General features: G+C 47.1%; 1 protein-coding gene across 1 annotated transcript; it reads right to left on the bottom strand.

Annotated features, from left to right (window-relative positions):
• Positions 1-6,670: 6,670 nt before the first annotated feature.
• INS (insulin) lies at positions 6,671-10,285 on the bottom strand. The gene is made up of 3 exons (XM_005149200.2): positions 10,257-10,285; positions 9,501-9,709; positions 6,671-6,807 (listed from the first exon to the last, which is right to left on the bottom strand). The coding sequence occupies exons 2-3, from the start codon at positions 9,685-9,687 to the stop codon at positions 6,671-6,673; spliced, it is 324 nt and encodes a 107-aa protein (XP_005149257.1). The 5' UTR covers positions 9,688-9,709; positions 10,257-10,285.
• Positions 10,286-10,817: the final 532 nt, after the last annotated feature.

The raw sequence follows: 10,817 nt of genomic DNA on the forward strand, positions 1-10,817 counted from the left end.
ATTGCTCCTGCTATCACCTTGCTGCCCCAGATCCATTAGTCCCATAGCATTGGTGCAAAGTCTTACTCTGGCATCCCATCTCCAGTGAGTTTTCCTCCAACACCCTGTATGGTTTGTATTTATTAATCTTCCCCCCCTATTTTTTGGGGTCCCTGGTGCCATGTCACCTTTCACTGTCCTAGACAGTGCAGACCACTACAGGCAGGAGTGCCGGATCCAGCTGTGGGCCACCCTGCGCTCCATCCCCTGGCAGCAGCTGGGACTGCAGAAGAAGGAATAGCCGTCACAGGAATCTGGCTTTTACAGATTCCCATCATTTCTGTGGTGCCCTATTCCGGTGCCAGAGCCGTGGATAATTGCTTTGCTCTGAACAGATATATGAAACCTCAGGATCTTTTCCAGGTTGTGAGGACTGTGAAGCCCAACAGGAGAAGATGAATTCCTCAGGAAAGGTTCCAGAAACTAAAACTGCAGACAGGCTAAAGGGAGAAATCAGGATGTAAAAAGCTTTTTTGGAGATGAAGAAGTCACAGTGACGCAAGTTTAGCAAGGGCCAAGGTGAATGGCTTGAAAGTCACTCCCAGCCCTATGTGAAACGGGGTAGTCAAAGCAACAGCTCCACAGGGTGAAGATTAAGGTCAAGCATCTTGAGAATGACATTGAGGCTCTGTAGTCAAAACTATAAAGGAAAGCTGGGCAAGACATCAGTGCTCGGTGCCGCTCGATGTCCCCATGGTCAGTAATCTTGCAGGAGCAAAGGTGCAACTGCAGGAATGCTTTCTGAGAGATGCTTCAGCCTTTGGCGGACTAACCATCTCCTTGGTGTAAGCCTGGCTGAGCCAGGTGCCCCCTCCCCACCCCGGCTGCATGACACCGGTTCCTCACCACTGACAAAGACCCATGCTTCGGTCAGCCAAAATGCACCTGGGTGCACACTGATGCACTTTGAACACCTGCCTTGTAATATCTGTGCTGGGACTAGGACTGAAAAATAACTCTCTACATTGCATCGGAATTTTGTGAGGTCAGGTTTTTTCCTCATTTGAGGGGGAAATTCATTATTTCAGGACAGGATGTCAGCATTCATTAAAATGTGGCCAGTTTTAGGTTGCAGATGTTTAAAATGTTACTGGAAAAGGAATTTCAAAGGCAGGAGAGGAGCAGACTGCAGTTGGCATTGTTGGTCAGGTCTTGAGATGTTTCACCATGATTTGTCTCTTGCCACTGGAATCAGCAGAAGCCCAGGGGCCAAGGGACACTTTATTAAGGGTAAGTCTTAAAAATCCCCCAAATGTTCCCATACCAGGTAGGAAAAGCTGGAAACTTGAGTCTGCTGACAAGCATGTCTGCAGAGCCAGGACCCTGCTGGGTCCCAGACTCCAATCTGGAGGTTTCTGATAAGTGTTAAAAAAGAGTAGAAACATCCACAGAATGGTTTATCATCAGTGCAGGGCTGGTGGTGTCATTTGTATTTGATTTTCCACTTTATGATTAGAAAACAGGAAGCTGTGTTATTTTCTGATGAAAAGAGAAGTTGGAGTCTTGTACATCCCTAAAATCCAGCATTACAAAGCCCAAATGACAACAACTTGGAAATCAAAAGCCAAATATATATATGTTTTTTATTTTCTTCCAAAATCTGAAAACATGTAGTAGGAAATTTCAGTGTGAACAACTATGCTTATCCCGGAAATCCTGGCATTTACCAAGCAGAAAAAAGGCCATATTTTGGCCAATTCCTTCAGCAACAGAAAGGAGGTTAGAGGAGCCCAAATGGTTTGTTCACCTCCCACTGCTGCTCCTGAAGTTGGCTGGGGATGGAGGGAAAGGATTGAGGCTCAGATCATTTCCTTGTGTGCTCCTACAGGCTTGCTTTTCTTCCCGTTATTGTCCCGAACCTGCTCCCACCCTCTCTGCCCAACAGGACCAGGGGGAAAGCCAGAGCCAGCCTGGCACTGGGCTTGGAAAAAAAACGACCTCCTTCCTCCCCGCGGCACGCAGGAATAATTTACCCAGAGACAATGTGCTGGCAGTGACTTTCCAGATCAATTTATAGCCTGACTTAAAGCTTTCTTCCTGCCCAGGGTGAAAGGAGAAGAAGGAAAGGCTATTTTTTGTTCAAAATAGGTGTCTTTGGTGAGGTCAGTCTAAATCAGAGGGAATGTGGGTTGTTAACACTGAATGTGCTCAGTACATGCATTCCAAGTCAAGTCATCGCTGCAAGCCAGTTCTTAAGGAATCACGCTGCAGATAAGGAGAGGGGCCGTAAGCAGGTTTAAAATTTCCTAAAAAGCTCATAAGATGGTTTAAAAAAAAAAAGAAAGAAAAAAAAAAAAACCCAGAGTATAGTCTGGCTCTTTCTTACATAAAAGTGAATCTGTGTGTTCCCAGGGTAATGGACAGCATTCTCCTATCTGTGGCTTCCAGGAAAAGGAAATAATACAGTCAGATTAGCCCTGAGAAAGTGGAAGACTTCCCTTCCTCTTCAGATAAGCTGGAGCAGCACAGCCCATCCAGCAACCTGGAGGACAGGACCTGTCACCCAACCACCAGTGACCCTGTTGGTCAGTGCTCCACAGTGTCTCCCCTCCATTCCCATTTCTGTGCTTGTCCCTCCCCTTTCCTCAAAGCTGGAGTGGAGCCTTTTTGAGTAAGTGTTCACACACACAGGAAATGGGCAACTTTGGTCCTTTCTTTTCAGGCAGTGTTAACAACTCATCAGTCCAAAGAATTTGTCTTGCAAACTCCTCTGCGGCTCAGCTTTCTATTCTCTATTCAAGCAGCATGAATGAACTGAAACCTTTATTTGCATTCTCTTCAAATTGCCCTCCACCGCTAGCATGAGACCTTTGGATGCTGGTTGAGAGAGTAGCAGAGCCAAGATATTTTAGCCAGGCATGATGCCCCACCGCTACCGCAAAGATCACTTCAAAGCAGCTGCTGAGTCAGAAGAAAAGGGGCTGGATGCATTTGCTTCCCAAAGATCACAATGCAAAGCCCAGCAGGAGGAGGGGTAAGGAGGGAGGTCAATGGATGCAGCATTCCCTGTCCCTGAGTTACTTCTGCAGGAATTCATAAGATCTGGCATCTCCCAAGCATATCTGAGACCAGAGGATGGCCTGGGCGAGAGCACAGGGGTCTGAGGGGGGCGTTATAAAGAAATCCAATCCCAGGCTACCATTAAGGACATCCTGGGCTGTTGCCCATCCTCAGGTTGGGTGGGCAGTGAGGTGGTAGTGTCCCGTTTGCAAACTGAGGAGCCGTGTGCTCCAGTGTGGAAAGCATGCAGGGTTACCTTCAGGCTTCCTTCCCTGGAGTCCCAATAAAAAGGGAAAAAAGTACCTTTATTCTCCCTTGGCCTTTACCTTTTAGAAAGTTAAGAGCTGTCCCTTTATGTTGTTTCAGTTCTGGAAAGCGAAGTGTATTTGTAAGGACTTTATTAGTATTATTTTGATTTCTAGGTTTCCTACAGCTTTTAAATTGGTGCAGTATTTTCTCCTGGAGCTCCCAGAGAGCACTGTAGCTCACCCTAATGCTTCCTGGAGAGCTCTTGCTTTGGGGAGGAAGGGAGCAGTGGCATCTGCATGTGCTTTGCAGTCAGACTGTGTCCCCAAAGTGGATGTGGGGCCATGCCTCCCTCCCTGACCCTAGGTGGTCACCACTCCATCCTCTTCCCTTCTCTACCAAGGGACCTGCTGACTGCTTTACCAAGGAGGCACAAGGACAGATTGGGAATGCTCATAAGAGCCTCTTTCTGCTCCTCTCTTCTGCTCCAGCTCCAGGTAATCCCCAGCTGGGCTTCTGATGTGCCCAGACCTCCATCTCACCTACCATCCAAATCTGCCAAGAAATATTGGGCTGCATCTTGAGCTGGGTAGGAGAGGATGGTCCTGCCCCATCTTGAGGTTTCAAAACAATTCCCACTCTCATTTGCTAAAACCTACTGGAATTTTTCAGCAGAAGAAGAGTCCACCCCGGGGTAGACCCGAGCCTGGTGGTTAGTATGTGGTCTTGGGAAATCAGGCACAAAGGATGAAATCCCTGCTCTGATGCCTGCAGAGCAGGCACCTGAACTCCCATGTCCCCTCATCCCTTCAAATCCTGCCTTGCTTAAACCAGTCCAGTCCTGTGGGAAGACCTGATTTTGATGAATCAACATTTTCCAGGAAAAAAACACATGGCATTTACAATTTCCCAACCAGTCCTAATAGAGAGTATTCAGAAAAAGCAAACAAATGAGCAAACCAAACAATGACACAGAGCAGGAAATGAGCTGGGCATCGGCAAAGCACTTTCCTTGCCCAGGCATCACTGCCAGGGCACGAGTGCCAGCAGATAAACAGCTCTGCCATGGACTCAGGAACCACCATGCTCTGCTGTGGGAGCTTGACTTCACTGCAAGTGAGTGCTGGTCTCTTTGGTGCTGAACACATGTAGGCCACCTCTGTAATGCAAAATGTAGCTCTGATACTATGAATTAGGGCTCTAGAGAGCTCCACACTGTGCCTGTCCTTGGCATGACCCATGCTCCCCATTCGTGGAGAAGCCAGAGGTATCTCCACAGATTTGGCTAGATCCATCCTCTTCTAGCTTTTTCCATCACCACTATGCAGCACTTGGAGAAGTGCTAGTACCAGTCTGGCAGTCAGTCATGTAAGGCTGCTCCTGGTGTAGGAGCAGTATTCATACTTCCAACCTTTCTCATCAGCAGACCTGTACAATTTTTTAGGTATGTATGGATGGAAATCTCAGATTTGCACTAGAAACTCTCAGCCTTGTCTCAGAATAGCTTCTCTCCTCCCTTGCTTTCCATGGACCCCTGATGCTGAGTGCAGGTTCTTAGTCCTAGGTAAAGTAGGACAAGTGTGGGTGACTCCAACAAGTCTTGGGTTTTCAGCTGTGGAAGACAGCATTTCTCTTGGATGTGCTTTCCCTTCAGGCCATGCAAGTGGACCTGACATTCTGCCCTTGGGATCAGAGTGGCATCTCCTTGCAGTGGACAGATGTATGGGATTGCCGGAACTCTGCTACATGTTGAATATGATGGTGGTCTTACCATGAGCATTGTCTCTGCTATTCTCACTGCAGTAACACACCAGTAACACATGGACCTCATGGGGCACCAGGACAGGTAGGAGAATTGTTTCTAGGGAGTCCCCTTTAGAAACCACCAGAACTGAATGTGGTGAGGCTTACTCAGTGGGAGCCAAGTACCTCAGAAACAGCAAGTGTCTTGCCATCTTTCATAACCACAAGATTTTGGCCCAAGGGTGCCTGTTATAGTTGCAAGCTGTGCTGCTGGGAATATTTGGCAGGGCCCAGAAGAAGGGTGGTCAAGAGGGAGCAGCACTGGCAGAGCAACACTGGTGTGGCAGCTGCAGCAGGGAGCCCTTGTCATGGACTGTTGAATGCACCAAGGGAGCCCATATGGAGCGTCACCACTGTTGGTGCTTTCTGGTTTCCTTCCCATTTTATGGCTGTGTCTTCTCAACAGCTCTTCCAGCTGCTCTTCCAGTTTACAGTGGTTTTGCCAGTTTTGTGCTCATAATACGAGCAGAAGCAACGCATCCTGGGAGGGATAGATGGCAGCTTCCATTTGCATGGCTCCAATAGAGGCAGTCAGGTCTAGCTTGGGAATAGAGGCTTTCAAACTCATAGCCTCCTCTGAGACCAGCTTTCGAAATCTGCCACCAGCAAAATACAGCCCTGGCCACTGCTGCCACCTCTGCCAGATTGCACCCATCCCACATGGACCCTGCATGGCTTCCACTACACTGGCCCAGGAGTCCCTCAGCAGAGGGGACATGACCTTTCCCCACACTGTCTGCCACCCCAGCCAGGTGGCATTCCATGGCAGCTTTCCCTCAGAAAGCAGAGATTTTGGGGGCAGTTACTTGAAAGAAGTTTGCATCAACAGAAGCAGGGATGCTGTCCTGAGGTGCCCAGCTCTTGATCAATACACACAATACTCCTTTTAGATTAAATTGTCTTTCTGCATGTGACTTGTCAAATACTTGTGAATGACAAGCACGTCCCACAGCAGGGAGTCTGCCTGGGCCTGCCACAAGCAGAAGGGGGAACTGGACACACTTTCTAAATTGGTCATGGCGGTCATCCATGATTTTTCTGGGTACAATTAATAGGTGACTTCATTCTTTGCTTAATCTGAACTGTTTCCATTACGCAGCTGAGGAAGTTTGGTCTCCCAGCTGCCTGGCTATATTTGGGCTGTGAACTGCAGGAAGTTGATCAGCATGATATTGCCACAGATATTTCCCTGTAACATTTCCCTGGAAAGAGAAACCTCATTCAAACCTCTTTTCCCTCTCCTTCTTGTCTCCCCAGTATTAGGGATTCTGGGTGCAATGTGTACCCACTCCAGTGCTGTGTAATCCTCCTCCTTTCCTCCCTCCCAGGGAGTTGATTTGGATGGCAGAAGGGTAGTGTGAAATGATGGGTGTCTCCAGTACCTTTTAAAACTGCCTTATCCAAGCACAGAGGACAATACCCTAAATTAAACATCAGTTCCCCCACCCCAAGACTCATACACATGTATTGGCACAGTCCTTCAAATAGATCCACAACATTTATTCAATTGCCTGGAAGGTGCAGTAGCATAAGTGCATGTTTCGACCTGTGGCCTGCAGGCTCCCTGCCACTGGCCTTGCTGCTAGTTGCAGTAGTTTTCCAGTTGGTAGAGAGAGCAGGTGTTGTGGCAGCATTGCTCAACAATTCCTCGCTTCACTTTCTGAAACTCCTCCGGCCGGAAGGGCAGCTCTCCTACTTCACCGTGCAAGGGACCACTCACTGCTGGGGAAGAAAAGGGTAAGCCATGGGACATCATACAACATCATCTCTGGGTGTTGATTCCTGCAGACACCCCTTTTGAAGACACCAGATTTTTAAGCCAGAGGTAATTGGAAAAGTGAAGTTGCAAAAGATTCCCTGGGTTGATGCTGCTGAAGCACCTTCAGGCTCTGTGTTTCCTCTCCCAGAATAATCCTATGGTGCCCAGAGTCCTATGGAGTGGATAGCAACATGAGATACAAAGGGATACAGGGGCTTTACTGAGGAATCTGTGTGGAGAAGAGAAACCCCGCACCCTCCCTGGGGTGAGCGGCAAGTAAGTAAGATGATAAAATGGGCTGTTCTGCTCCAGAGACACGAGTTCCTTGGGACTGCATCCCCATCTCAGGCAGTTACCCACTCTTCTGGGAGTCAAGGCAAACAACTGGGATGTCCCTGGGATTGCAAGGACAGGCCAGTCCTGGGGCTGGATACATTTCCCAGCTGGTCCTGAACAGCCTGCTCCTGATGCCTGTCTGGATGTAGCCTCGAGCTGATGGCATAAGAATTTGTGTATGTTCATTTTCACATCTGGGGACAAGGTTTTAGAAGGAATGGTGAATTGGGGTATCTGGGTATAGAAAAAACTCAACAAAATGCCCCGTTTGCTGGTGGGAGTTGGAAAACTTGTGAACCGAATTGTTCAGGTTTTAGTTGTCCAACGAAAATACAGAAAATGGCAAATAAACCAGTGATTTTTCCTGTAGGGAGAGAAGACACCATAACAACAAAAAGAATATGCCTGGAAAACAAGAATGAGACGTGGTTTCTAGGGCAATATGAAAGTACAGCATAAGATGCAAAATCCCCAAGCCCCCAAAGCATGATGCAATGAACAAGGCACAGGAGTAGCAAGGAAGCATTGTGCTAGTGTGCTAGAGGGAAAAGTTAGGAAAGATTTAGTCCAACATTAAGTGGAAGAGGAAATAGCTAGTCAATTTTTTGTGATTTACTTGTCTCCATCCTTCAAGCTGGTTGTGAGCAGACTAAACACAACCAGCTTCTGTGACAAAGTGGTGGCTCAGTCAAAAGTCCTGGAAACAAAACCAGAGAGTCCTCAAACACTTTCAGACTGGTTGACCTTAATTAAGTTCTCCATATTTGGGTAACAAAACTTCCAACCCAGTCATGATGGTCTTCAGAAAAAAGTAATCAGGGAAGGGAGCAACTAACAGCCCAGCTGGCTATTCAAAACAAATCATGACAAACCCCTGTGCTTGTTAGGCTCTTAGAGGAGCCAAAGCTGAGAGGAGCTGTGGTGTCCATCTCTAGGAGAGACATTATCCTTGCTTTACAGCTGGAGCATTACAGGTCCTGTCCCCATTTAGATGCCAACACTTTACTGAAGGGGAGCTCTGTGGGCTGCCTCATCCTACCTGTGTTGCCAGACAGACATAAGGTGCTGAACCAGAGGCAGTGACCCAGCACCACAATGTGTGCAGGCATGTCTGTCATCTCCTCCTGCCTCCTGGCTCACGCTTGTCAGTGGTCCAGGAGTCCTAGAAAGGGGAACCAAGGCAGCTCCACCAGCATTTCACCACCATAAAATAAAAGATGATATAAAGCTGTGAGGGCTGCAAGCCTCTTGAAGAGAAAGATTAGTACTAAAAATTACCTTAAAAACTATGAAAGCACTGAAAAGACAGGATGCTGTTCAGTAAGAAATGGGAAAGATGCTAAAGGTAGGCAGGAAAACTCTGTTGCTCATTCAGGATGAAGGTTTGACTGTGGTAGCTGTCCTTCAAGGAATGCTGATCCACCTGAAGGCAGGCTAGGGCATCCAAGGGAGACAGTAATCACTGTCAATCTACAGTGCTGTGCTGCTTTGAAAAAAGCAAGCTGCCTGTGTAGACAGTAACATGGTGTGAAAAACATGCAATATTGTTCTTCCAGTTTTCTCACTCTACTTGGCAATAGCAAGGCCTCATCTGGAATCCTGTGTGCTTCTCTAGGCATCATCACCAGTCAGTAAGGATGTGGATCAAGTGCAGAACAATTTGCATGGACAGAAATCTGGAAAATATGACCTCAGAAGGTAGTGGGAGTGTATAGAGGGGATTTAGCTGAAAGCAGGTTAAAACAAGACATGGGAACATCTTCAAATATTTTGAAAAGCAGTCATAAAGAAGAAATGAGTAGGCTCTTCTGCATGTCCACTATGGAGAGGACAAGAAACAATTACAGCAAGGGATGATCAGGTTGATACTGGGAAGAAACACTCAAGAAGAAGGTCAGTTAAACATGGGAACAGGCAGTTTCAGAAGGTAGAAGAAGCTTTCTCACTGAAGGTTTTTATGATCACACTAGACAAGCATGGGTCAGGAATAGGATGGGGACAACTGATCTTGTCTTGGTGCAAAAAGAGTTCCTTCCACCTTCATTTTCTATGAATGATCCCAGGCCAGTGTAATGGCCACACAAAGAAATATATGAGTTTGAGCTTTCAGGCGCAATTCCTTTTGCCTCATAAATCTTTCCCTGCCTGCCCTCCCATCTGCCTTTTTAACCCGAAGAGCTTTTCATTGGAAGTGTGATGCTGTTGGTATGCTAAAGGTATTCCTGGCATTCCCCATCAAGGACATTCCTGGTGTCACTGTCAAAGATAGGCGGTTGTTATATTTTGCATCACATAGCATACAACTGCGTTCACTTACCTAGAGGCTGCTCAACATCCCGTCGGGCTTTGGGGGAGTAGAAGAAACCCCTCTCTCCACACACCAGGTAGAGAGCCTCCACCAAGTGGGAGCCGCAGAGGTGCTGGGTGGCAGCTGCATGGCTGGTCCCTGGGCCAGAAAGGGCAAGAAGGGCCAGGAGAGGCAGTGATAAGATCCAGAGAGCCATGATTAGCAGCGTGAGGCCTAAGGTTAAGAAGCAGAGGAGACACAGGGAGGTCTAGGAGAAAGAAATTGGTTGTTATCAAGCAAATTATGTCCTTCAACTCCTTGGGCAGGAAAATGAGACCAAAGTAGCAAACAGACTTTATAAAGATGCCCTAGTTTGAGGGGAAAGGAAAGCTTTCTGCATCAGGCTTTACAAGTCACAGTAAGTGACTAATGATCATAATCAGAAATCCACCTCTATTCACACACTCACATTAGTCCTGTCCTCCCTGCTGTTTTTTCTCCAAAAGGCCAAGTTGGACTGGAAAAGCCATCCCACCAAGTTCTGTAGCACATGTGCCCAGGAGAGCTGAGATCAGCAGAGACCTTCAGAAGAAAAACCCTCTCTGAGAAGTCATAAAGACCTGTTACTTCTGATGATGGCCCAAGAACAGCCCAATGTGCTCAAAGACCTGAGGAGACTTGATCTAACAAGCTAGCACTTGTCACCACCACAGCTATGTCAGCTTAAGGAAACAGCTCTAAGAAACAGGCAGAAGCTAAAAAGGTGGCAATCAGACTTACCCAAAGAAGTGGCCACAAGAGATGGAGAGAAGTTTGCTCTGAGAGGTGAAGAGTGGTTGGTTGGTAGTAACATCCCTATTGTCTCTTTCCCATATTTATACGCTTTACATTAGCCCAAATAACACAAAGAACTTGTGCGAGCCCCACCTCCTCAATGACAATCTAGACAATTTTTTTGCTGCTTGTGCACATCAATTTCCCTCTACGTAGCATCCACAGATCCTTATGCAAGTTAAGACAGAAGCAACAGTTTGCAGTTTCCATCTCATTTAATCTGACCTGTTTTTGCTTCCCTGAAGCTCCCTCCTGAGCCATCAGTGACCCTTTTAGCAGGAGATAATGGTGTTATTACAGCCACAATGATTACTAACGACACTAATGCTGGCAATAGGCACTGCTGTCAATGAGGTAGCTCAACAGCTGTTTCTAAAATGTCAAATTAAAGGAAAACATGTTAATTTGTTTGATTTATATTACCTTGGAAAGTATGCAGTGATGGGACCAAGTTGTCGTGAGACCATGCCGCTGTCAGGTGTTAGAAGAAGGAAAACACATCATTGTGCTGAG

Source organism: Melopsittacus undulatus, chromosome 4 (assembly GCF_012275295.1).
Source record: "Melopsittacus undulatus isolate bMelUnd1 chromosome 4, bMelUnd1.mat.Z, whole genome shotgun sequence".
NCBI lineage: Eukaryota > Metazoa > Chordata > Aves > Psittaciformes > Psittaculidae > Melopsittacus > Melopsittacus undulatus.

Coding starts and splice junctions, on each gene's coding strand:
- INS (XM_005149200.2), bottom strand. CDS start 9,687: ATGGCTCTCTGGATCTTATCACTGCCTCTCCTGGCCCTTCTTGCCCTT. Junction 6,808..9,500: donor GGATGTTGAGCAGCCTCTAG/GTAAGTGAACGC, acceptor CTTCCCCAGCAG/TGAGTGGTCCCTTGCACGGT.